This window comes from Heteronotia binoei, chromosome 15 (genome assembly GCF_032191835.1).
Source record: "Heteronotia binoei isolate CCM8104 ecotype False Entrance Well chromosome 15, APGP_CSIRO_Hbin_v1, whole genome shotgun sequence".
In the NCBI taxonomy this organism is placed as follows: Eukaryota; Metazoa; Chordata; class Lepidosauria; order Squamata; family Gekkonidae; genus Heteronotia; species Heteronotia binoei.
The window spans coordinates 55,201,154-55,227,963 of record NC_083237.1 but is presented as its reverse complement, the minus strand read 5'-3'; the positions used below and the strand labels follow the sequence as shown (position 1 = coordinate 55,227,963).

Here is a 26,810-nt window from a genome sequence, read left to right as displayed (position 1 = left end):
CACCATCCAGTTAAGAAGGTTATTTAAGCAGCTGATTATATTCCGCTATGGGGAGGGCGGGATGTAAATCTAATAAAATAAAATAAGAACATAAGAGAAGCCATGTTAGATCAGGCCAATGGCCCATCCAGTCCAACACTCTGTGTCACACAGTGGCAAAAATTTCTATATATTTATATATATATATATATATATATATATATATATATATATATATATATATATATATATATACACACACACACACACTGTGGCTAATAGCCACTGATGGACCTCTGCTCCATATTTTTATCTAACCCCCTCTTGAAGGTGGCTATGCTTGTGGCCGCCACCACCTCCTGTGGCAGTGAATTCCACATGTTAATCACCCTTTGGGTGAAGAAGGACTTCCTTTTATCCGTTTTAACCTGGCTGCTCAGCAATTTCATCAAATGCCCACGAGTTCTTATATTGTGAGAAAGGGAGAAAAGCACTTCTTTCTCTACTTTCTCCATCCCATGCATTATCTTGTAAACCTCTATCATGTCACCCCGCAGTCGACGTTTCTCCAAGCGAAAGAGCCCCAAGCGTTTCAACCTTTCTTCATAGGGAAAGTGTTCCAGCCCTTTAATCATTCTAGTTGCCCTTTTCTGGACCTCCTCCAATGCTATAATATCCTTTTTGAGGTGCGGCGACCAGAACTGCACACAGTACTCCAAATGAGACGGCACCATCGATTTATACAGGGGCATTATGATACTGGCTGATTTGTTTTCAATTCCCTAAAATTTATACCCTCGAAATGGGACTTTGATGTCAGAAACGGTTAGGGTTACTGTTATGTACATGGTTGTGTCATATTTTCGCTTTGTAAACTTGTGAGCTATTAGGAGTGCGCAGTCATTGGAGTCTGGATATTGTGGAACTCTCATATTGTACAACATTGTCATGTCTTAATTTGACAGTACTATGTCATTTGATGAATTAGACACAGACATGTTGAGATAATTTTCAAATATATTTATTTATGCATAGCTTCATTGTTAGTTGTGTGTGTGTGTTTACACAGTTCAGTTGTTTTTGGATTTTGGTCTGTCTCCGTGTGGTCCTTTGTGTTTGTTGTGCTGTAATTGCATCTTTCCCAACCCCTCAGAGGATTGCCAATGCCAGACTGATACCCAGGGACGGCTTGCTACAAAGCGAGCCCAAAGAAAACGACAATAGAACACCCTCGGTGGTCACCTACAGCTCACCACTCAAGCCAGTTCAGCACATTGTTAATGACCCTTCAATCTATGCTGGATAGTGACACTTTCCTCACACAGGCACTTGGGGTAGGGGGGACCTTTTCTTGCTTACAGACAGCTTGTTAACCTAAAACAACTTCTCATCTGCGGTGATAAACTACCAAACAGTAACATGGACTCTGGTGCCAAGGCCTGCAGCAAACCAGGATGCCAACTTTGGTCTCATAAAAGATCCTAGCAACATAATCACTGGACCCACCAACGTTAACCGCACCATCTCAGGTTCCCACTCCTGCTCATCCTCTACTGTGATTTTTGCCATCACGAATCAGCAGTGCCCTTCCAGTCTCTTCATTGGACAAACAGGCAGTCCCTTTGACAAACAACTAAGTGGATATGAGTCTGACATCAGAAACTACAACATTCAGAAACCAGTGGGAGAATATTTTAACCTTCCAAGACATTCAGTTGCTGACATAAATGTAGCAGTTATCTCATAACGGAATTTCAAGGGGAGATTAAAAAGAGACTGCTGAACTGCAAGCTTAGAAATACACTCTGCATATTGTATTCATAACAGGATGGCTTGTAAGGTAGATTCTATGGTTATTAGTATTATAGTTGATGTTTGTTGGAATGTATTTTTGTTTTTAATTAATAAAAAGTTTAAACTTCAAAAAAAAAAAGACAGTGCATCAACCTGGACTGAATCGAGACGTAGGTTTCCTGTCTCATTACCAGGGCTGATGCCTACTCACTCCCTGCATATCACACCGAATCCAATTACACCTGCTATTGTCGTTTGCCTGCTAATGTCATTTCGCATCTGAAATCACTCTGCTTTCCAATATATAGGACAGATGGACTCACGTTGAGCAGGGACTCGTGAAAGCTCCTACCCTGCCACAAAACGTGTTAGCCTTTAAGGTGCTACTGGACTGTTACTCTTTTCTGCTGCCTGAGATCTAAATTTATATAATTCAGTCTAATTGCAGAGTCTGGGGATTGGTTATATCAGTCGGGTGTCTTAAGCCAGATTGCTTCTCTCTGTAACAGCTAACCACTCTGCACAATTCTTGCAGGCTGAAACGGAGGAAGATGGCTGACAAGGTCCTGCCACAGAGGGTAAGCATTCATTTTCGGAGAGTTTTTAACCCCGAAAGGCTAGATACTGGTTCGTGGAAGTGAGAAAAAAGAGATCTTGGGTCCTGAAGTGGTTCTCCACACCACCTTGTTCCACAACCTCTGGGAGAACAGGTGAAGGGAAACAAGATGCGTCCTGTGTATTCATCCACAAGGGAACATATGAACATATGAAGCTGCCTTCTACTGAATCAGACCCTCGGTCCATCAAAGTCAGTATTGTCTTCTCAGACTGGCAGCGGCTCTCCAGGGTCTCAAGCGGAGGTTTTTCACACCTATTTGCCTGGACCCTTTTTTGGAGATGCCAGGGATTGAACCTGGGACCTTCTGCTTCCCAAGCAGATGCTCTACCGCTGAGCCACCGTCCCTCCCCTTGGGAAGTTTGGCGTTTCTGCTCATCTTTTGATGAATCTATTCTCTTGCATGACGGCTTCCTCTAAGGGACCAGGAATTGTTATGCTATTTGGATGGCATCTGGTTCTCCCTGAAGTGTCTCAGAAGTTTCACTCATCCTAGAGCAGTCCTGTTCATTGCGACGTTTCAGTTTTCTTTAATTTACAAAGTGATTCAGCCTCCTTTCATTACTCACGCTGCAATCTGATGACAGGGCAGTAATATTTCTGAGACTGAAACTCATCTGTCCTTAATTGAATGGAGGCAAACCCTTATTGCCTCCCTCTCTCCCAATAAAATGCAGGGCCCAGATACGGCTTTGGGGGGTGGCGAGGATTTCAGAAGAGATCTTAGAGAATGTGACCTTCCTTGTTTGTAAGATCATGAGAAATTAATGCCTATTGAAATCCTCTTTATGTGCAGCTGCTTCAGCGGCATAGGAGTCTGGTGTAAATTGAATCTGGTGACACAAATTGAAGAGACATGCCTCTGATGGGCTGCCTTTGTTTTTATAGATCCGGGAGCTCGTCCCAGAGTCTCAGGCCTATATGGATTTGCTGGCCTTTGAACGCAAGCTGGACCAGACGATCGCCCGCAAAAGGATGGAGATCCAGGAGGCGATCAAGAAACCTTTGACGGTACAGAGGGCTGGAGGAGAGGCGTGGTTTGCCAGGTCTTTCCATCCACTTCAGTGGGCAATCCCTGCCAGCCTGGGGCCTTAGTACAGATCAGGAGTGGCCAAACTTGTTTAATGTAAGAGTGACATAGAATAGATATCAGATATTTGAGAGCCTTGAGACATGAACATCACATTTTTGAGAGCAGGAAGGAAGGAAAATAGGTGGGGGAGGTGGAGATGGAAAGAAAGCCACCTTTATTTGCTTGCTTGCTTACTTTGGCTTTAAATGTCGCCCACTCCGCAAGCGGAGTGGCTTGGAGAAGTGATTTAAAGAGAAGAAATGCCTTTTCCAGCTGGCCGACAGGGCAGTTGGGGCTTTAAGAACCACACAATATGTGCGAAAGAGCCACACGAGGCTTCCAAGCTGCAGTTTGGCCACCCATGGTTCAAATAGCATGTGCTGCTCTGCTAACTACACTCACCTTAGGAAGGCAGTGTGGAGTTGGGGGTCTGTGCAGTAACTCCATTCCTCTGCTGTCCCAACAAATATTTTTTCTTAAACCTCCAGCAAAAGCGGAAGCTACGGATTTACATCTCCAATACCTTCACTCCTGGGAAGGAGGACTGCGACGGTAGTGAGCGGATAGCATCATGGGAACTTCGTGTGGAGGGCAAACTTTTGGATGATGTAAGACTTGAAACCTTATTTCCGATTAGCGTTTTTTTCTTGGCTAGTTATCTAGCGTGGCTCTTATGGTGGTGGAAGGGCAATTGATAGCAGCTTCTTCAGCTCTGGTCAGGGCTTCACCATAGCCTAACCTCAGACCGGGTCTCAGTCCAGTTCTCCCTTCCAGAGTTTGGGCTGTCGAATTTAGACTGTCCTCTTTTCCAAATTATCTCGTCACCATAGAAAGTAAAGAAGACACAGCTGACTTTCAGATGCAGCGTTTGTTCCTGGTCTTTAATATGACCTGGCTCTACAAAATTTCAGTTTTTCCCTCTGTCCCCATGCTTTTCTTCCTGTCTCACAAAAAACCTTTATGATCAGCACTGCAAAGAAGTGCTGTATAAAAGAGTCCGTTTGGTTTAGTGGTTAAGTGCGTAGACTCTTACCTGGGAGAACTGAGTTTGATTCCCCACTCCTCCACTTGCACTTGCTGGAATGGCCTTGGGTTAGCCATAGAAAGAGCAGCTGCTGTGAGAGCCCTCTCAGCCCCACCCGCCTCACAGGGTGTCTGTTGTGGGGGGAGAAGATACAGGAGATTGTAAGCTGCTCTGAGTCTCTGATTCAGAGAGAAGGGCGGGGTATAAATCTGCAATTCTTCTTCCATAAAAGATACAGTTATTATAGTCCAAAACGGATTATGTCCCTCATGTCGGGTGGTGGTACCGCTCATCGAAGAAAGGCTCACCCCTTAGTTTTAGAGGCTCACTTGTCAAAAGAGTGCTGTCTGTAGATGCGGATATCGGGGTGTGGTCCCTCATCCAGCTTTTCTGTCTGTTTCAGCCAAGTAAGCAGAAGAGAAAATTCTCCTCCTTTTTCAAAAGCCTGGTCATTGAGCTGGACAAAGAACTGTATGGGCCGGACAACCACTTGGTGGAGGTAGGTGCCTATGTGTGGTGGGGGGGGGGGGGCGGGGAGCGGTAAGCATCTTAGAGTGACTTAGTGCTCAGGAGGACACACCCCTTGCCTTAGCAAGCCAGCCTATCAGTTCACATCTCTCTCCAGGGGGTGGTGCTGATCTCTTCATTCCCCGGAATGGCTTCTCTCTCCAGAGTTGTGCAATCGCTGCTGGGTACAGTGGCTCTAGCAGTAGCCAGACAAGGATGTTAGCCCCCAGGGCTGAACAGAATTAGAACTTTTGCTGTCTGGGCTCAGGGAGCATCGACTGGCATCTTTCCTGGCAATACGGCCACCCCTAACCATTCTCATTAACTTCTGTAGTGCTTCTCTTTTTTTTTAATTCATAAATATTTTAAATTTATTGAATTATCTTGGGTTATAAATTGAATGTACATTATCATTACATTACATTTCAAATTTATAATCCATTAGACAAAAAACAAAACCATAATTAATTAAAAAGCAGAGTACAAAGGTAGTTATTTCATTTATAATATTTATAGTACTTACAAAACTTATACCTTCATTTCACATTTATTAATTTATTCTCTTTATCAATTATTACTCCAAGTTTAACCCTTGCTAGTATCCTCATTACTTACTCTTTCCTGTATCCTCATATAATTTAATCCATTTTTCTGATTGTTTTGATTTTCCGTCCAATAATGCCGTGAGTATGTCTGATTCTGCAACTTGAAAGACTTTTTCTACTAGTTCTCCCATCACCGGGGTTTTTTCCTGTCTCCAATACTTTGCATACAGTATCCTAGCGGCAGTGACTACATGGATTACCAGATTCCCCACATCTTTTCTTAACTAAATTTAACAAAAAAAAATTCAGGATTAAACGGGATTACCATTTTAAGCATTTTTGGAAGGAATTAATGAACTTTAGTCCAGTATTTTTTCACCCTACTACGCGTCCACCACAAATGATAAAACGTACCTGTGTTCACACCACATTTCCAACATTTTGGCGACACTCCTGAATATATCTTGGCTAACCGAGCTGGTGAGATGTACCATCTATGGAACATCTCAAATAGATCTTCTCTGTAGTTGACCGAATTAGTTATCTTACAGTTAACCTGCCATAATTGTGCCCATTGTTCTAGCGCTATATTTTGTCCTAGGTTTTGCGACCATTTTATCATAACTTCTTTTACAGTCTCATCCTCCAATTTCAGCTGCATCAGGTGATTATAAAATTTCTTTATAAGCTTATCCTCTTTACCCATTAACAATTTGTCAAAATCAAAATTCTCTTTATAAAAACCAATTACTTTATCTTTATTAAATTTCTATTTAATCTGCATTACTAACCACCAATCCATTTTTACACCTTGATTTCCTAGCTCTTCAACCATTTTTAGGGTATCATCATCATTTAATAAGTCTTGATATCTTAAAGTTTTGTGCTTTAAAAACAATTGTGGCTGAATAGATGCTTCAGTAGGGGAGAGCCATCTGGGGGTCTTGCTATATTTTTTTCTTTTTTACCTTTTCCCAACATACCAATAATGCTTTACGTATCAGATGGTTACTAAAGTATTTGTGACCTTTGATGTTATACCACATGTTTGCATGCCGCCCTGTTTGAAGATCATGTCCTTCTATTGCTAAAATTCTTTTGTTCTCCAGTCTAACCCATTCACTTAGCCATACCAACGTATTTGCCAAATAGTATGTCTCCCAATCCGGCAGAGCCGTCCGCCATTTTCCTTTTTATCCCACAAAATTTTACATATGATCCTAGGTTTCCTGCCCTGCCATATGAAAGACATAACCTTAGAAAGAAATCTTTTCTTAGAGTCATATTGATGGTCTGAAATAAGAACATTATCCTTGGAAGGATGGCCATTTTTATTGCAGCAATACGCCCCATGAATGACAACTGCAAATTTCCCCAGTTTTTTAAAGTTTCCTTCTATTTCTTTCAAAAGCTTCAAATAATTATTTTCACAAAGAGTGCTGCATTTACTGGTTAAATATATTCCTAAATATTTAACCTTTTTTTCCACATTGAAAACCTGCCTTTTCTGTTAATTGTTTCACCATGGAGTCCGTCATATTTTTGGTTAACATTTTGGTTTTCCCTTTATTTCAGGCCTGCTACTTGTCCATAATCTTTTAAATCTGCCAACAGCCTGTCGATGGATTCCAGTGGGTTTTGCATAATCAATATTATGTCATCGGCACTTTGAGTCCTTTAATTCCGCTATTATTCCTAATTGTTATGTTGAGAGCCTCTAATGACAATATGAATAGCAAGGGTGAAAGAGGACACCCCTGTCTTGTACCCTTTAGCAGGCTGATCACATCTGTCTGGTCACCATTTACTATGATTTTAGCTTTTTGTTTGCTGTATATAGTCTGGACCAACCTTATGAATTCCATTCCATTACCTTCAGCTGTTCAGTCACGAAACTCCAATTTAGATTGTCGAATGCTTTCTCAGCACAGAACAGTATTAAGGCTACCTGCTTATCCGGATGGACTTCATAATATTCTAAAACATTTAAAATAATTCTCATATTGTTCCTCATTTGTCTTTTAGGGAGGAACCCGGTTCGATCTTGATGTATTATTTTTATCAGGACCTTTTCCAGTCTAGCAGCCAGGATAGTTGTATAAATTTTATAGTCCACGTTAAGGAGAGATATGGGCCTGTAGTTTTTAACTTCTTCCAGATCAGTGTTTTCTTTTGGGATCAAAACTATATCCGCCTGTTGCCATGTTTCTGGTAAGTCCACCTGGGCCCAAATATATTCCATCAGATGTTTAAATGGAAGTAAGACATTCTTTAAAAATGAGATAATACTCGGCTGGAAGATCGTCGGGACCTGCAGACTTACTCTTTTTTTGCTTGTTCCATGCTTCATCCAGTTCCTGCGTTGTTATTGGGCTATTTAATAATTTCTTCTGTCCTTCTTTTAAAATTGGGAGGCCCCTAGATGCTAAGTAGCCTTTTTTGTTTTGTTTCATCAATTTCGGTTTTGCTATATAGCTGGATATAATATTCCTTGACAGTTTCTTTAAGATCTTGCAATTGGTGTTTCTGCTTCCCATCCTTATCCTTCAGTGTATTTATCAGTCTTTTTTTTTTCTCTTTCTGAATTTTATACACTAGCCACCTTCCGGGCTTATTTGCCCTTTCAAAGAAATTTTGCCTCACAAATCTCATCTTTTTCTCCATTTCCTCCAGGTATATTACGTGTATTTGATGTTGTAACATGCTTATTTCATTTTTAATTTCTGACATGCTCGGTTTTTTCTTTAGTTGTTTTTTCTTTATGGGTCAACATATTCGTCAAACAGAATGAACAGAATTAGAACTTTTGCTGTCTGTGCTCAGCGAGCATCGACTGGCATCTATCCTGGCAATATGGCCACCCCTAACCATTCTCATTAACTTCTGTAGTGCTTCTCATGGATTACAAAGCTCTTTTTTTCACCTTGCTCTTACAGCAAAACAGTGGGGTAATCAAGGTTATTCACTGCTTAATGGCCAGCCCTCCACTTTACCCATTAGGCTGCTGTCTCAGGTTATGCATTCTGTGCAAATATTCTCAGGTATGGTGACACTGCCTTCTCCCCCCCCCCAAAAAAAAGAGTGCTGAAATCCAGGGGTGGAATTGTAGCAGGATCTCCTTTGCATATTAGGCCACACACCACTGATGTAGCCAATCCTCCAAGAGCTTACAGCCTTGTAAGCTCTTGGAGGATTGGCTACATCAGGGGTGTGTGGCCTAATATGCAAAAGAACTCCTGCTAGAATTCCACCTCTGCTGAAATCCCAGCAAAAATCTCTGTTCAGAAGTTGCCTCATTTTATGTGTGCCATTTGAGAGCCAACTTGGTTAGAGGGCAGGACTAAGATCTGGGAAACCCAGGTTCAAATTCCTGCTCTTCCATGGAAGCTTTCTGGGTGACCTTGGGCCAGTCACGCACTCTAAGCCTAAACTATTTTATGGAATTGTTGTGATGATAAAAGTGGAAAAGAGGAGGGCAAAGTATGTCAGTTTCCCTTTTGGGGAGAAAAGGGAGGTATAAATTAAATGAATACAATACAATATATAATTACTTTTCCTTTGAAAGGGTGCCATTGCAGCTGGTGTAGTGGTTAAAAGTGGTGGACTCTAATCTGGAGATTTCACCAGTCCTCCTCCACGTGAGTCCAGCTTGGTGACCTTGGGTCAGTCACAGTTCTCTCAGAGCTCTTTCACCCCCACCTACCTCACAGGGTGTCTGTTGTGGGGAGAGGAAGGGAAGGCAGTTATAAGCCGCTCTGAGACTGAGTGAGGAGTGAAGTATAAATCTAATTCTTGTTCTTTACTGTCTCCCTTCACCTTTAACAAACGTATTAGGCCATCTCAGTGCCCTCTGTGCCCTCAGTGCCAGTTTGGTGTAGTGGTTAAGTGTGCGGACTCTTATCTGGGAGAACCGGGTTTGATTCCCCACTCCTCCACTTGCACCTGCTAGAATGGCCTTGGGTCAGCCATAGCTCTGGCAGAGGTTGTCCTTGAAAGGGGAGCTGCTGTGAGAGCCCTCTCCAGCCCCACCCACCTCACAGGGTGTCTGTTGTGGGGGAGGGAGATAAAGGAGATTGTGAGCCGCTCTGAGACTCTTCGGAGTGGAGGGCGGGATATAAATCCAATATCATCATCATCTTCTTCTTCTCTTTCAGAGTTAACTGTGCAACAGTAAAATGGCTTATTTGACTGTTTCTTGAATGCAGCCAAAATATGATGCATGGCTGGTAATGGAGGCCCCTAAACTGTAGAGATGAAGCGCAGGGCAAAGGTGTCGGATGTGGCAGGGCCAGTCTCTGTCTTCATTCCGTGACTGTTTGGTCTTAAAGACTCTAGCTGGGGAAAGTGTTGTTTTTAATGGCTTTCAGCATTTCCCATCAAAGTATGAAAGCAGTACTTAAACACGCTTTGAAAAAAGAATTTAAAACAAAGCGCTACAGAGTAAAATTGAACCTGTGTCTTGCTCCATCTCACCTGCTCACGTCTCACCCTCAAACAGTGGCACCGGGTCGCCACAACCCAGGAGACGGATGGCTTCCAGGTCAAGCGTCCGGGCGACGTCAATGTGAAATGCACTCTGCTGCTCATGCTGGACCACCAGGTAACTGCAAAGAGGCTTCAGAGCAGGCAGGGTACAACACCCCGCTTTCTCAGGATCCCGGTCACATTAACTGTAGAGACAGCTGGACTTTGGGAGGGAAGGAGTCCAGCAGTAGGTTTCTTCTGCTCTTTTCTGGCCTTGAACTCCACTACCTTGAAGTATGGTGAGGAGAGAGACCTCTCTGTATTCGGACGTACAGAGCCGCTGTTCAGTAGTTTGTCTGCCGCACAGGATTCTGGTGTGCAAAAATAGGACCATTAGTATAGATGACGATGCTAATGATGATTTGATAATGAAGGAGGAGGAAGCAGTCCCATTGGCCCCCTCACTGCTCAAGGCCTACAGATTAGAGCTGGGAGGCAGAAGTGTGGGTTGAAGTCTGACCGTTGTTCATCTGAGATGTGTCTCCCACCCCCCAGTCTGCAGCTTATAGAAATGATCCTACTCTTGTTAGGTACTCAGAAAGGTCTCGTCTTATTGTTATTATTAACAACAACATCAACCATAAATTGATTTGTGAATTGCCCAATCCCTGCTGCCACAGAGCTCTGGGCAGCGGGCAGTAACATTCAAAGATTTGCCTGATAAAACATTAAACATGATATTACAAAAGCAGATGGCGACTGCTGATGCATTAATTATCCGCATCCACAGGCTGCCAGCCGTTCTGCAGACGGCGGGGGGCAAAGCGAGCTTGAAAAACAGGGGGAGAGTGCTAGCCAAGATGGAAACCATCGCTGTCCTCAGCCAAAAGCCTGGCAGAACATCTCTGCCTTGAAGGCCCTGCAGAATTGCTTAACGCCCCTCAGGGCCCTGATGGAATTCAGCAGAGAGTTCCACCAGGTTGGGGCTACGACTGAAAAGGCCCTAGCCCTAGTTGAGGATAGCCTGATGTCTTTCGGGCCAGGGACCGTCAGCAGGTTTCTGCCTGAAGAGCTCAGTGCCCTCCCGGGGACATCTTGGAGGAGACTGTTCCGTAAATACATTGGTCCCTGACCTTCAAGGCCTACAGATTAGAACTGGAGGGGAGTTTTGAAGTCTGACCATTGTCCACCCGAGATGTGTGTCCCAACAGCCTCCACAGTTTATAGAGACAATCCTTCCCTTGTTAGCTGCTGAAAAAGGTCCCCGCCTTGAGTCGTTTTCGTTTTGAAGGGTGGGAGTGGGTTGCAGCGTTTGGCTTGAACAGAAATGTAATCAGGCAGCGTTGCCCTTGCAGCCCCCCCAATACAAGCTGGACCCTCGCCTGGCTCGCCTGCTGGGCGTCCATACCCAGACTCGTGCCAGCATCATGCAGGCCCTCTGGCTGTACATCAAACACAACAAACTTCAGGACAGCCACGAGAAGGAGTACATCAACTGCAACCGCTACTTCCGCCAGGTCAGTAGGCCACACGGCCTTGGGTGAGTAACCGCTGTCCTGTCGGACGCTTTACCAGTCAGTGCATTCCAGTCACATGCCTCTGAGGAGGAAGAAACCTTACCCGCCTCCCCTTTGAGGTGCTTTGAGGGAGAGCCAGTTTGGTGCAGTGGGTAAGTGTGTAGACTCTTATTTGAGAGAAACGGGTTTGATTCCCTACTCCTCTACTTGCAGCTGCTGGAATGGCCTTGGGTCAGCCACAGGTCTCATAGACCTTCTTCCCCTATAGTGGTTAAGTGTGTGCAGACTCTTATCTGGAAGAACCGGGTTTGATTCCCCACTCCTCCGCTTGCAGCTGCTGGAAGGGCCTTGAGTTAGCCATAGCTCTGGCAAGAGATTGTCCTTGAAAGGGGAGCTTCTGGGAGAGCTCTCTCAGCCCCACCCACCTCACAGGGTGTCTGTTGTGGGGGGAGAAGATATAGGAGATTGTAAGCCACTGAGTCTCTGATTCAGAGAGAAGGGCGGGGAATAAATCTGCAGTCTTCTTCTTCTTTTAGTTCAGATTCTTTGGGCCTCTTTTTCCAAACGGCCAGTGATACTGCGCACCGTCACTAATGGCTTTGCCCCTTGACTCCTCCCCCGCAGATCTTCAATTGCATCCGCATGCGATTCTCTGAGATCCCCATGAAGTTGGCGGGGCTGCTGCAGCACCCAGATCCCATCGTCATCAACCATATCATCAGGTAGGGCTGGCAACGCAAGGCTTGCGCGGGAGCAACTCATGTCTTTCTGTCCTTGCCCGCGCGCACACAGCTTTCCCCTCGAATCCTGCATTGCATGAAGGAACTAAGAGCCAGCATGGTCCTTAATTGGTCTTCCGCAGCCTCCGTGCTTACCAGTATCTCATCTGTGAAGTGGGAATGACGTTGGATCGCTTGATAGAAAACCGCGAAAGCCAATTAAAAGACCTGTAAGAAATAGTCTCAGTGGGAGGGATGTAGGAATAAGGGTACCTTCCTACACAGCTGGCAGGATTGCCCAGTGATTGTTTCCTTTTAATTGGTCTTCCCGACCTTCATGCTTGCCGGTGTCTCATCGGTGAAGTGGGAATGACGTTGGATCGCTTGATAGAAAACTATGAAAGCCAGTTAAAAGACCTGTAAGAAATAGCATTAGTGGAAGAGATGTGGAAATAAGGGTACCTTCTTACACAGTTGGTAGGATTGCCCAATAATTGTAACGTTTTGGGGGGGGAAATTTTTTGATACAGATTGAGCTAATCACAAACTATAAAACTCCCAAATTTTTCAGGACTGTTAAATTTGTGAGAGAACTGGAACATTCCAATAATAAGGAAAGACCTCATAGCGGTCTTACAGCAGTTACATCTTTGATTGCTTTATACTGGAAGAATAGTACAACTCCAACAATAGCTCAGTGGTATGGGTAACCATATCATTTTGGATAAGATACCTGGGGAAAAAATCCATATATCACAATCTCTTTCCCATTTAATTTTTTTGGAGAAAAGGTCCCCTTCCCTAGATCATGTATTGGAAACAGAATCACAAGACATACCCATCCCAGATCATTACAAATGCATAGCATTATTCTAGCACTAGTATAGGTTGGCTTTAAGAATGTAGATGTTTAACACAATTTATCATTGTAAATGTTGATGTTTGAGTAATATGTCTTGTACTTTTATTACTGTTGTAAGCAGGGCCTTTTTTGGGAGCAGGAACTCCTTTGCTTGTTAGGCGACATATCCCTGATGTAGCCAATCCTCCTGGAACTTACAGTAGGCCCTGTAAGAAGAGCCCTGTAAGCTCTTGGAGGATTGGCTACAAAAGAGGGGTGTGGCCTAATATGCAAAGGAGCTGCTGCTAGAATTCCACCCCTGATGTAGCCAATCCTCCTGGAGCTTACAGTAGGCCCTGTAAGAAGAGCCCTGTAAGCTCTTAGAGGATTGGCTACATAGGGGGATGTGACATAATATGCAAAGGAGTCCCTGCTACAAAAAAAGCCCTGGTTGTAAGTATTGAAGTTTGTTGTATTGTAACTGAAAATTTATAAATAATAATTTTTTAAAAAAGAAATAGCATCAGGGTGAGGTGGGTCTTCTTCCTGGTCACCTCGCACAGTGGAGCCCACTGACACCTTTCTTGGTGCCCAACAAGTGGCCTTAGAAAGTGGGTGGGGCCAGCTGGGTCTTTTACCCAGTTGGGCTTCTGATTGCCCCTGACAATCTGATCGACTGTGCAGATTAAAACAGCATTATCTCAGTGGCAACTGCCACTTCCATGTTGGTTTGACCATCTCTCTTGTCCAGTGTGTTTTTAATTGCCCCTATTCTCTCCTGCCCTTGGGCTTCCCACCATGCCCGTGGCCCTGTCTTCCGCAACGGCCATTTTGTGGTTGTGCCCCGCAACCAGTGTTAGATTTCCAGATACGGTCACAGGCTCAGAAAGGTTGGGGACCTCTGATCTAGACAGCGGCCCTCAGTGTGGCAGCCAGATGTATCACAGCACCTGCTGATGTATTTGCTGGTGCCCCCCTGGTTTCCCGTCCAAGCATCTCTTCCCCCTAAAGCTAAGCACCAGTCCAGACTTTTCTCCCTTTAGTTGGAGCCAGGGGGTAATTCACAGAACAGCCATTCCACCTGGCCTTCAGGAAGCAGTAGTATAGAAACAGCTGCCTCCATTGCAGAAGCTCGCAGCATTTTGTGATTGCACACTGTGCTCTCCCCCAGCCTTCCTGTGGCAGTCATTTGGGGTTGGACTAGATGACCCTGGATGTCCCTTCCAACTCTGTGATTCTATGATTTCATTGTGGCACCCAATATCATTTACCCAAATTCCAAAACTGCCTAATAATCCAGCAAGGTTGAGGACCCCTGAACTTGTAGGTGATGCTGCTGCTGCTGTATCTCGGAAGCCTGTCTTCAGCAGTATGTACATACTTTTGGTCAGATCTTTTTCTGTGTATTTTTTCCGGGCCTTCCCATCTCTAACTGGCTATAAAGCTCACTGGATGATCTTGGGCCAGTTATTTTCATCAGCTTAACCTGAATCACTGATATGGTTGCCAGGTCCTCTTTATATTCCCTCATGCTGCGCACAACGCCCCTGACACGATGACATCACACAGAAGTGACATCATCATGATGAGGATGCTATGCGATGACGCTCTAGTATTTTGGGCAAAACTCTATGGTTTCCATAGGGTTTTGACTAGAATACTAGAGCAGGGTTGTCAAACTCATTTGTTAAGGGCCGGATCTGACATAAATGAGACATTGACCGTTTTCGCACACAGCTCACCTCGCAGTCACAATCCTGTTCCCTGCGCAGCGTCTGGTCGGATTTCCCACCATCTGCGCCGAAGTTACAGGAAGTGCCGCAGCTTTTGTGTAAACCGCTAAAACCCAGTTTACGTTTGCTACGCAAAAGCTGCGGCACTTCCTGTAACTCCAGCGCAGATGGTGGGAAATCCGACAGATGCTGCAGAGGGAACAGGATTGTGACTGTGAGGTAAACTGTGTGCGAAAATGGTATGTGTCTGGCCGGGCCATGTGTGTACCTGTTTAAGATTAGGTAGCAGAGATATAAACTTTATAAAGGACACAGACACACTAGTAAAAATTTAAAAAAACTTAAAACATGCTTAAAACATTAGCCCTTGTTGGTCTTAAAGGTGCTTTCTTTGTATCTCTCCCATGCAATCCAGGGAACTGGGCAGAGCCAGTTTGGTGTCGTGGTTTAGTTCGTGGACTCTTATCTGGGAGAACCGGGTTTGATTCCCCACTCCTCCACTTGCACTTGCTGGAATGGCCTTGGGTCAGCCATAGCTCTCGTAGGAGTTGACCTTGAAAGGGCAGCTGCTGTGAGAGCCCTCTCAGCCTCACCTACCTCACAGGGTGTCTGTTGTGGGGGGAGAAGATATAGGAGATTGTAAGCTGCTCTGAGTCTCTGATTCAGAGACAAGGGCAGGGTATAAATCTGCAGTCATCTTCTTCTTCGGAAGAAGCTCTGGCTCTTCCTTCCCCATGGGAGCAAGTGGGGGAGGACCCTCACCTAATGGAAAAAAATAGAAGCTTTGCTCTGTAGCTCCTGTGCTGTTGAGCAAGCCTGACAAAGCAAGCTGTGATGCAGAAAGCGAGAGAGAGGGAGAAGGAAGCAGATGACAGCCAGTTGCTCGGGGGCCTGATAGGAGGCCTCTGGAGGCCTGATTCGGCCCCTGGGCCGCATGGTCAGCACCCCTGTACTAGAGTGCTGCTGCATGGCATCCCCAGCGTGACGACATCACTTCCATGTGACGTCATCACCCTGGGGATGTTGCAGCAGGAGGAGGGGCAAGGCTTCCCCCACCAGCCAGGTGACCAGCAGAGGATTGGAGCCTGCTAAATTGGGGGATCCCCCGGCTCCCACCTGGTTATTGGGATGAAATGGAAGAGGGGAGAATGATTTATACAGTCCCGAGCTCTTTGGAGGAACGGCGGGATAAAAATGTGCAAAATAAAGGAAGTTCTGTTGAATCCATTCAGGGTAGAGAAGTAAGACTCTAATCCTGCTCCTGCTGCTTGTGGGCTAGCAGTGAAGGAGCAGCTCGTAGTGAGGTATGTGCTCTTGGCCCTCACCCCAGCCTCCTGTCCCCAAACTCTCCAGTGTGGATCCCAATGATCAGAAGAAGACAGCTTGCTACGACATCGATGTGGAAGTGGACGACCCCTTGAAGGCCCAAATGAGCAACTTCTTGGCCTCCACCACCAACCAGCAGGAGATTGCCTCCTTGGACGTCAAGGTAGGGCCCCCACCAATCGTGGAGCAAGGATGAGAACCGAGCACGTGACCTTTCACAGTTCGGTGGACGATGTGGGGTGGGAGGTGCCTCATTCAGCGATTATGATTGCGGCTTTCCTTTGGGTACGCAGTTCTCCTTGTCCTTTCGGGAGCCACGCTGCTTAGCACTAGAGCAGAGTTCCCCAACACGATGTCCGCGGACGCTTTCCTGGCACCGGCCAAGTTTTGTAGAAAGTGGGCGGGGCCAGCTGGGGCCTCTGACCAGCCATTGGAGGTCTGATTTGCTGTGCAGTTTTTTTTAGAGTTGCTTCAGCAGCAGCTGCCACCACATGGATCTTCACTGCATGGCTAAAAATAGGCTGGGTGAGTGCAAGAATAATTGAAACAATACATTCATTTTAAAAGGCATCCTGTTAAACAAGAGTTCCTGCCTGAAATATACATGACCTCACTCTCTGAGATTTTGGGGCTGGCCAAGCCTCTTGTGGCTGCCATTTTGTAGTTGGCTAAGCCTCTTGTGGCTGCCATTTTGTAGTTGGCTAAGTCTCTGGTGGCTGCCATTTTGTAGCTGCCTTAGCCTCTGGTGGCTGCCATTTTGTAGTTGCCTTAGCTTCTGGTGGCTGCCATTTTGTAGTTGCCTAAGCCTCTGGAGGCTGCCATTTTGTAGTTGGCTAACCCTCTTGTGGCAGCCATTTTGTAGTTGGCCAAGTCTCTTGTGGCAGCCATTTTGTAGTTGGCTAAGCCTCTCGCGGCTGCAGTTTTGTGGTTGCACCCACCATGCAGTGTCAGATTTCCAAAGTTGCCCACAGGCTTGAAAAAGTTGGCCCTAATGTCTTCATCAGTCATGGCTTCCAAAGCAAACTTCTATGGTCCTGCAACTGAGAGGATGAAAGTCTTCCAAATTCAGGCTGGTGTTAGGGGTCTCCTGAGAATCTCAGATAGCAGAGCAGGCATCCGAGACTGGGAAATTTTACTCCCTTAGATCTTGCAAGCAGAGATGGAGCTACCTATCCAGCATGGAACGGAGTTATGCAGTCCTATGGTACAGAAACCTAAATTTTTAAAATTGTAATGTGACTGAGCAAATGAAGCAAGATCAATGGCAAATGGTGCAGATCACATTGCGTGTGTGCCGTGCGTCCATATTCTCCCTCGAACCAATTTTGTATCAATTGCGCCTGTGTGTTCAAGTAATGGTTGTTAGAGACTGGAAGAGTATGGATCCTTTTTTCTTGAAAACTGGATGGGCTTTTGTTATGTGAGAGCAGGGGACCGGGTGGCTTCAATGGGGCTTGTTTTCGTAGCAAAAGCCCAGCAAGAGCTTATTTGCATATTAGGCCACACCCCCAGGTCTGGGAGCACGTGGCTGCTGCATGGCGGGTCAGGCCAGCCCTGGTGGAGCTCTGCTCTTGTGTGCTCCGGCAGGGGGGGGGAAAACCCCACCCTGGGTGGCTTGCTTTGCTGAACGGAAGGTCTAGGCACAGACTTCAGCTTTGTAGCGTCAGGTTGGAATTAGCCTAGACAGGATCACGATGATCTTCTGACAAAGGAAAATAAAATTAGCGTCTAGACTTCCCGTTTGTAGAGAGAAGTCGGAAAATGAGATGCTGCCGCTCCTTCCACACTTTCCCTCACTCCTCTCTCTTCCCCTGCGTGCTGATTCCTGCCAAAAAGGCGGGGAGGCCAGGCAAACCTACTGCATAATCAAGGATTTATGCTGGAGAAAAAGAAAAGAGACGCGCATCCCTGAATCTCTGGACGTAATTGTGTCATGCAGTTTGCCGTATCTCCAAAGAGCCGGGCCATGTTATTAAACAGTGGCTGCATGTGTTGTCTGTGGGGTGGTGGTGTTAACAGTGTATCTAAAGAGATAGTTCCCACTGTGGAGCAGGGCGGGTCAGAGTTGAAGAAGTCTACAAAAGCAAGGCCTGTTATCATTCTTTCTACAGCTTCTCCTCCTCTGATTGATTGCAAAGGATTGGCGTGCTAGTCTGTTGTAGCGAAATAAGAAAAGTCTAGCGGCACTAGAAAGACCACTGCCGTTTCTTTAAACACGAGCTTAAGCGAGGTGCCGCCTCTTTCTAGGAGGCAGCTTAGGGAAGTTCATACTTTAATAAATGTCAGCAGTCTTTAAGAAGTCACTGGACTCCGGGGGTTTTTCCTCCTTCCCTGACCACCGATCCTCTGGTTGAAGCGGATGCTTTGCAGCAGAGGTTCCATGCCTTCCGTAACCCCCAGTCGTCTGCTCCCAGAGTATTCCAGTAGAAAAACCACTGGTTTGTCCAGAATGCAAGGTCTAGGCTTCTTTGCAGCCTTTGCTTTGTGGCTTTGGGCAGAGTGTGCACTGATCTAGAAGGATGAACCCCCCCCCCCCCGAGTGATAGCACCATCTCAGCAGTAGGCAGCTGGGGCAGGACCAAATTGCCAGGCGGGCTCTCCTGGTACCCTTTTCCATCCCCTCCCCCAAAGCGTACTTTTCCTTTCAGATCCATGAAACCATCGAGTCCATCAACCAGCTCAAGACCCAGAGAGATTTCATGCTGAGTTTCAGCAACAGCCCCCAGGATTTCATCCAGGAATGGATCCGATCTCAGCAGAGGGACTTGAAGGTAACGTCTGCTAAGAGCGGACCGTGGAGGAACCATGCCGGGGGGGAGGACACAGCTGGATTGTCTGGTGTCCCTCCTCTCCTTGTCCAGCAGCTCCTCCAAAGGCGGGCTGAGGTATCCAGTTCCCTTTCAGAACTGAGAATCAAAAGAGGGGCGGCCTGTGTAGGTTGTGAGTGGACAGTCCAGCTCTGTTTCTGAAAACGCCAGTCAAACAGGTCTTTGGATTGGACGTCTGCTCAGTGACGGGCACAGTTTTTCAGAGACATCCCCCAGCAAATGCGTCCCATGCTGCCGCTCCCTTTCCTCTTCTGCCACCCATAAGCCACTTTGGTGTAGTGGTTAAGTGTGCAGACTCTTATCTGGGAGAACCGGGTTTGATTCCCCACTCCTCCACTTGCACCTGCTGGAATGGCCTTGGGTCAGCCATAGCTCTCATAGACCTTCTTCCCCTGTAGTGGTTAAGTGTGCAGACTCTTATCTGGGAGACCCGGGTTTGATTCCCCACTCCTCCACTTGCACCTGCTGGAATGGCCTTGGGTCAGCCGTAGCTCTCATAGACCTTCTTCCCCTGTAGTGGTTAAGTGTGCAGACTCTTATCTGGGAGAACCAGGTTTGATTCCCCACTCCTCCACTTGCAGCTGCTGGAATGGCCTTGGGTCAGCCATAGCTCTCATAGACCTTCTTCCCCTGTAGTGGTTAAGTGTGCAGACTCTTATCTGGGAGAACCAGGTTTGATTCCCCACTCCTCCACTTGCAGCTGCTGGAATGGCCTTGGGTCAGCCATAGCTCTGGCAGAGGTTGTCCTTGAAAGGGCAGCTGCTGTGAGAGCCCTCTCAGCCCCACCCACCTCACAGGGTGTCTGTTGTGGGGGAGGAAGGGAAAGGAGATTGTGAGCCGCTCTGAGACTCTTCGGAGTGGAGGGCGGGATATAAATCCAATATCATCATCATCTTCTCCTTCTTCTTCTCCTTCTCCTTCTTCTTCTCCTTCTCCTTCTTCTCCTTCTTCTGCTTCTCTTTCGCTTTTGGAGGCGGAGTGAAATCTGCAAAAGTAAATTGACTTCCTCCACTTGCATTATTTTATTCTGGGTGTCAACTTTTGAATAAGGGTGAGAGGCAGGCGGTGCCGCACACGGACCTGTCTGGGAGCCTCTGCCAGGCCTGTGGCAAACCACTGTTAAGATGCGCCTAACCGGGGTAGGCCAGGGGTGGCCAAACTTGCTTAGCGTAAGAGCCACGTGGAATAAACATCAGATGTTTGAGAGCCGCGAGACATGAATGTCAGATGTTTGGGAGAAGGAAGGAAGGAAGGTTAGAAGGGGGATGGAGGGAGAGGGGAAAGAAAGCAACTTTAAATGCATTCTCCAAGCTGCTGGATTTAAAGAGAGACATTCCTTCTGCAAGCCAGCCAACGGGGCAGCGGGGGCTTCAAGAACCATACAATAAGTGTGAAACAGCCGTGTGTGAACATATGAAGCTGCCTTATACTGAATCAGACCTTTGGTCCATCAAAGTCAGTATTGTCTTCTCAGACTGGCAGCGGCTCTCCAGGGTCTCAAGCTGAGGTTTTTCACACCTATTTGCCTGGACCCTTTTTTGGAGATGCCGGGGATTGAACCTGGGACCTTCTGCTTCCCAAGCAGATGCTCTACCACTGAGCCACCGTCCCTCCCCCATGTGGCTGCTGAGCTGCAGTTTGGCTACCCCTGGGCTAGACTGACCTTGGCTTGACTGGTGACTTTGACTCTTCTCCCTGTCCTCACCCACCCTCCAGTTCGTCCTTGCTGCCGTCCCCTGCCCTGTGGACACCAGCAGCCAAGACGTTTCACTTCCCCTGAGCGTGTCCTATCCCTGTTCTGCCGTAGATCATCACAGACGTGGTCGGGAACCCCGAAGAGGAGAGACGGGCCGAGTTCTACCAGCAACCCTGGATGCAGGAGGCTGTTGGGAGACACATCTTTGCCAAGGTTTGGAGAGACTGACCTGACACTACCCCGGTCCGAGATTTTTCCTGGAATTCCGGGTGGCGCAGCATCGTTGCACCCTGACAGTTGCAGGGAGGGAGGGCGAGAGAGTTGTGTTTCAAGTATATTAGCCTATCTGGCTACTAGAGGAGGGGCTGCTTGGATCTGGCTTCTTCCCCGTTGCTTGCCCCTCTCATCAGGTCCCCTTGTATTGGTTCTTAGCAGCTGCTCTCAGCCACTCAGAGAGCCCAGATATTAAGAGCCCTGCTGGATCAGAGTAGTGGTCCATCTAGTCCAGCATCCTGTCTCACGCAGGGGCCAACCAGTTCCTTTGGAGGGCCAACAACAGGGCAGAGAGGCCGAGGCCTCCATAAGAACATAAGAAGAGCCCTGCTGGATCAGACCAGGGGTCCATTTAGTCCAGCATCCTGTCTCACACAGGGGCCAACCAGTTCCTCTGGAGGGCCAACAACAGGGCATAGAGGCCAAGGCCTTCCCCTGATAAGAGCCCTGCTGGATCCGACCAATGAGGGTCCATCTAGTCCAGCATCCTGTCTCACACGGGGCCAACCAGTTCCTCTGGAGGGCCAACAACAGGGCATAGAGGCCGAGGCCTTCATAAGAACATAAGAAGAGCCCTGCTGGATCAGACCAGGGGTCCATTTAGTCCAGCATCCTGTCTCACACAGGGGCCAACCAGTTCCTCTGGAGGACTGACAACAGGGCAGAGAGGCCGAGGCCTCCATAAGAACATAAGAAGAGCCCTGCTGGATCAGACCATGAGGGTACACCTAGGTCAGCTTCCTGTCTCACACAGTGGCCAACCAGTTCCTCTGGAGGGCCAACAACAGGGCATAGAGGCCAAGGCCTTCCCCTGATAAGAGCCCTGCTGGATCCGACCAATGAGGGTCCATCTAGTCCAGCATCCTGTCTCACACGGGCCAACCAGTTCCTCGGAGGGCCAGCAAAAGGTCACAGAGGCCAAGGCCTTCCCCTGATAAGAGCCCTGCTGGATCCGACCAATGAGGGTCCATCTAGTCCAGCATCCTGTCTCACACGGGCCAACCAGTTCCTCGGAGGGCCAGCAACAGGTCACAGAGGCCAAGGCCTTCCCCTGATAAGAGCCCTGCTGGATCCGACCAATGAGGGTCCATCTAGTCCAGCATCCTGTCTCACACGGGCCAACCAGTTCCTCTGGAGGGCCAGCAAAAGGTCACAGAGGCCAAGGCCTTCCCCTGATAAGAGCCCTGCTGGATCCGACCAATGAGGGTCCATCTAGTCCAGCATCCTGTCTCACACGGGGCCAACCAGTTCCTCTGGAGGGCCAGCAAGAGGTCACAGAGGCCAAGGCCTTCCCCTGGTGCTGCTTCTTGGCTCTGGGCTTCAGAGGCTCAGTGCCTCTGAATGTGGAGGTTCCCTCAGCTGCCATGGTTAGGAGCCACTGATAGGCTTATCCCCCATGAATCGATCTAATCCCCTTTTCATGCTTTTTATTCCTATGGCCATCGCTCAGTCCTCTGCCAGCAAATCCCAGATTTCAATCACCCCCAGCATAAAAGCAGAGAAAACAAAATTTATTTTTGTCCATCCTGAATCTACCCTACAGCCCATCAGCTTCACTGGATGCCCTAAGATTTGGAGAGAGGGAGAAAAAGTTCCCTTTGTCTATTCTTTCTAAAGGTAAAGGTAGTCCCCTGTGCGAGTGCCTGTCGTTTTCGACTCTGGGGTGACGTCGACGTTTTCACGGCAGGCTTTTTTACGGGGTGGTTTGCCATTGCCTTCCCCAGTCGTCTGCACTTTCCCCCCCCAGCAAGCTGGGTCCTCTCTTTACCGCTTTATCGCATCTCCCCTTCGTTGTCTCCAGCGTTCCCTCTAAGCTGAGTTAGCGTGAGCCAGCTCACAAATGTTTAGCTTCCAGCTCACACATTTTTGTCTTCGCTCAGGAAGGATGACCCCAGAGCACACTAATGGATGCAGTCGCTCACAACGTCAATGCCGGTAGCTCACAAAGTAGAATATTTTACTCGCAAGACTCTGCAGCTTAGAGGGAACGCTGGTTGTCTCCTTTGTAAACTGAACAATCAAAGACTTTCCACGCAGGGAACGTGCTCCGACCCCCTCATTGTCTTGGTCGCCCTCCTGGTTTTTTTCCCCAGCTCTGCAATGTCCTTTTTGAGGTGCAGCGACCAGAACTGTATGCAGCATTCTGAATGAGGCTGCGCCGTGGATTTATTTATTTTAGATTTCTATCCCGCCCTTCTCAAAAAATGGGCTCAGGGCAGGCACACCGATCTCTACAGGGGGCATTACAGTGTTGGCGTCGTGTTCTCAATCTCTTTCTTAATAATCCCTAACACATAGGAGGTGGTGGCGGCCACAAGCATAGCCACCTTCAAGAGGGGTTTAGATAAAAATATGGAGCAGAGGTCCATCAGTGGCTATTAGCCACAGTGTGTGTGTATGTATAAAATTTTCTTGCCACTGTGTGACACAGAGTGTTGGACTGGATGGGCCATTGGCCTGATCCAACATGGCTTCTCTTATGTTCTTATGTTACATATGTTGTGAGTGGACGGTCCAGCTCTGTTTCTGAAAATGCCAATGAAACAGGTGTTTGGGTTTGTAGAATCAAACAGGTGTTCGGCTTGGAAGTCTGCTCAGCAAGAGGCACCGTTCTTCAGATATATCCCACAGCAAATGCGTCCCATGCTGCCACTCCATTCCCTCTTCTACCACCCAGAAGCTTCCTAACTCTTTAGGTTTTGGAGGCAGAGTAAAATCTGCAAAGTAAATTGACTTCCTCCATTTGGGTATTCTGGGTGTCGACTTTTGAATAAGGCAGGCGTGGCCAATGATAGTTCTCCAGATGGTTTTTTTTGCCTACAGCTCCCATCAGCCCCAGCCATTGGCCATGCTGGCTGAGGCGGATGGGAGTTGTAGGCAAAAAAACATCTGGAGAGCTACTGTTGGCCACCCCTGGTATAAGGGTTTATTCGTTCCCTACCTTGCCCCAGGTTACGACTTCCACCCCAAGCAGGTGGTGTTACGAAACTGATGCGCAAACTCATTTGTCATGAGGGCCGAATCTGAAATAAATGAGACTGTGTTGGGCCAGGCCGTGTTGTGCTGGGCCGTGTGTACCTATTTAAGATTAGGCAGCAGAGATATAAACACAATTAAAGATTTTAAACACAATTAAAACATGCTTAAAACATTAGCACTCGGGTCTTAAAGGTATCTCTCCTGTGTAATCCAGAGACCTGGGCAAAGCAAGCTCTGCCTCCCCACTTCTTTCCAAGGGAGCAGCCTCAGCCAATGGAAAAAGAGCTTTTGCTCTGTAGCTCCTGTGCGATTGAGCGAGCCTGGCAAGGCAAGCTGTGATGCAGAAGGAAGCAAGAGAGGGAGAAGGAAAGCAGTTGCTCAGGGGCCTGATAGGAGCCTTCCGGGGGCCTGATTCAGCCTCCGGGCCGCATGTTTGACACCACTGCCTTAGAAAGCAGGGTGTGTTTTGCTGTCGATGGTAGACGAGCATGTGGAGGTTTCTCCCCCTCCATCCTGGTAACTGCTCCCTCTCTTCCAGGTTCAGCAGCGCAGGCAAGAACTGGAACAAGTGCTCGGCGTCCGTCTCACTTAGTGCCCTCGCCTCCAGCTCTCCCGCACCTCGTGGTACTTCGAACTGGACAGGCGCTTGTCTGGAAGCTTCGGTCCCTGCTGGGGCTGGGAGGAGTTCTGCTGGCTGCCCGTTGCTCTTGGGAGCACTTCTTCTTTTTTTAAAGGGAGGTCAAGGAGTGGGTTAATCGCTAACCTCCCGGAAATATGCAAGGCGAAAAAGCTCTTTTTGCAGAAGGCGGCAGCGAGCTCCCCTCACTAGACCCCACCCCCACCACGCCTCCCCTCTGTGCTTTGCCTCTGGGACACGAGGAAATGTTGTTCTGTTGTTTTTTACCTTCTACCTCTTGGCTAAGGTCTCAGCAGCCTCCTTGGCGAGGCGGTGGCTGCCGCTGCTCACTTCTAACCAAAGCTTTGTCCATTCCAATCCGCCAGCCTTGCTGGCCTCTTAAGTCTTTTGCAGGGCTTTTTCTAGCAGGAGCTCTTCGGCATATGAAGCCACGCCCCCCCCCGATGTAGCCAATCCTCCTGGAGCTTAGAGGGCTCTTCTTACAGGGCCTACTGTAAGCTCCAGGATTGGCTACATCGGGGGGGGGGGCATGGCCTAATATGCAGAGGAGCTCCTGCTAGAAGGAGCCCTGGCTCTTTTGCACTATCTTTCTTTTTGGGGGCGGGGGGGGGGGCAGTTTTTTTCTCTTACTATAATTTTGTGGGGGTTTTATACAGAGGGAAAGATTTGTTAAAGGTGCGAGGTTTTGTTTCCCTCCCAATTTAAGACACCCCGGTGTTGCGCGGGGAGGGGTTTTGCTCAGGCCTTTTGCGCTCCTGTTTTGACAATCAGTCGCTGTTTGTTGGCTCCCCGAAGCGTGCAAGGTTTTTTTTTTCGGAAGGCGGGGTGGGGGGACCGGTTTTGTTTTTCCTGCAGAGGCCTCGCTCTCGAAAACATTCCCTGGGCCGTCAGCCAAGCGGGGGGGTGGGGTGGGGAGATGGGGTAACCTCTGTCTCAGCCTTCCCAGTCTTCTCAAGTGCCTTTGCTCCCCCAAGGTCCCCCCCCCCCTCAGCACTTAAATCGGGAAAAATGCCCTTTCTGGGGGTCCGCCTCTTGAGATGTACAGCTGGCCGAGCGGGCACTGGGGGGGGGGGGGGACGGGAACGTTCCAGTGAAGATGTTGTGATCGGTTTCCATGTTGAATGTTTTCTAATAAAAAACACATTCTCAAGCAGCAGCTTGCGCCGAGTCAGATGATTTTGGTCTAGCGCCGAGCGAGCCGAGGATCCGTTCCAAAGCTGAGCCACCGCTTGGAAAAAACATTGAGTGTAACAGACAGCTGTCCTTGACTGAAACGACGCCTTGCGAAAGGTGTGGCTTGCGTTTGGTTGCCACTGGAAGGTCTTACACCTTAGCAAGTTGGCGAGAGGGGAGAGCGAATGTGAGTCAGGCTCTTCCCCCCACCCCATTCACTAGAACATTTCTCAGATCTTCTTCGTGGTCTCTGTGCAGTCCCACACATGGGTCTTGCAGCAGGCAATGGATCCGTACCTCGGAGACCCATGTGTGTGACTGCACAGATGACCACTTGAAGATCATCAGTTACAGGTAAGCAACCTTTCTTCCCCCCCCCCCCCCCAAGCAAACCTAGAAAGGATGCTTTTGCACCAGACTGTCAGTGGCAGAGTTATCTCACTTGTGGGGCCTAGCAATGTTCCCTCTAAGCTGCAGAGTCTTGTGAGCAAAAATTCTACTTTGTGAGCTACTGGCATTAAAGCTGTGAGCTGCTGCATCAATTGTGCTCTGGGGCCATTTTCCTGAGCTGAGACAAAAATCTGTGAGCTGGAGACTAAAAATCCGTGAACTAGCTTATGCTAACTCAGCTTAGAGGGAACACAAGCCTATCTTCCAGGATAGGTTCATTAGCAATCCAACATGACTTTCTGGCGCTTTCAGAGAGCTATTTTGGTGTAGTGGTTAAGTGTGCGGACTCTTATCTGGGAGAACCGGGTTTGATTCCGCACTCTTCCCACTTACAGCTGCTGGAATGGCCTTGGGTCAGCCATAGCTCTCGTAGGAGTTGTCCTTGAAAGGGCAGCTTCTGGGAGAGCCCTCTAAGCCCCACCCACTTCACAGGGTGTCTGTTGTGGGGGGAGAAGATATAGGAGATTGTAAGCTGCTCTGAGTCTCTGATTCAGAGACAAGGGCGGGGTATAAATCAGTCTTTGTCGCCTTCTTGCAATGACCTGAAAGGACTCTTCTGCTGAGGCCAGCTCTGCCCATTAGCTTGGCCTGAACCTCCTGTGCCAAAAGCAGTTTGCAGCGCAATCCATTCTAAGAA

General features: G+C 47.8%; 1 protein-coding gene across 1 annotated transcript in view; it reads left to right on the top strand.

The window, feature by feature from the left end:
• Positions 1-25,703, top strand: part of SMARCD2 (SWI/SNF related, matrix associated, actin dependent regulator of chromatin, subfamily d, member 2) — a 57,667-nt gene extending 31,964 nt beyond the window's left edge. The window contains exons 3-13 of the mRNA XM_060256114.1: positions 2,309-2,351; positions 3,278-3,400; positions 3,950-4,069; positions 4,889-4,984; positions 10,036-10,137; positions 11,357-11,518; positions 12,143-12,240; positions 16,165-16,300; positions 18,786-18,908; positions 20,773-20,874; positions 24,452-25,703. Coding sequence (XP_060112097.1) covers positions 2,309-2,351; positions 3,278-3,400; positions 3,950-4,069; positions 4,889-4,984; positions 10,036-10,137; positions 11,357-11,518; positions 12,143-12,240; positions 16,165-16,300; positions 18,786-18,908; positions 20,773-20,874; positions 24,452-24,505 — 1,159 coding nt within the window. The 3' untranslated portion in view covers positions 24,506-25,703. The remainder of the gene's footprint in view (positions 1-2,308; positions 2,352-3,277; positions 3,401-3,949; positions 4,070-4,888; positions 4,985-10,035; positions 10,138-11,356; positions 11,519-12,142; positions 12,241-16,164; positions 16,301-18,785; positions 18,909-20,772; positions 20,875-24,451) is intronic.
• The last annotated feature ends 1,107 nt before the right edge of the window (positions 25,704-26,810 follow it).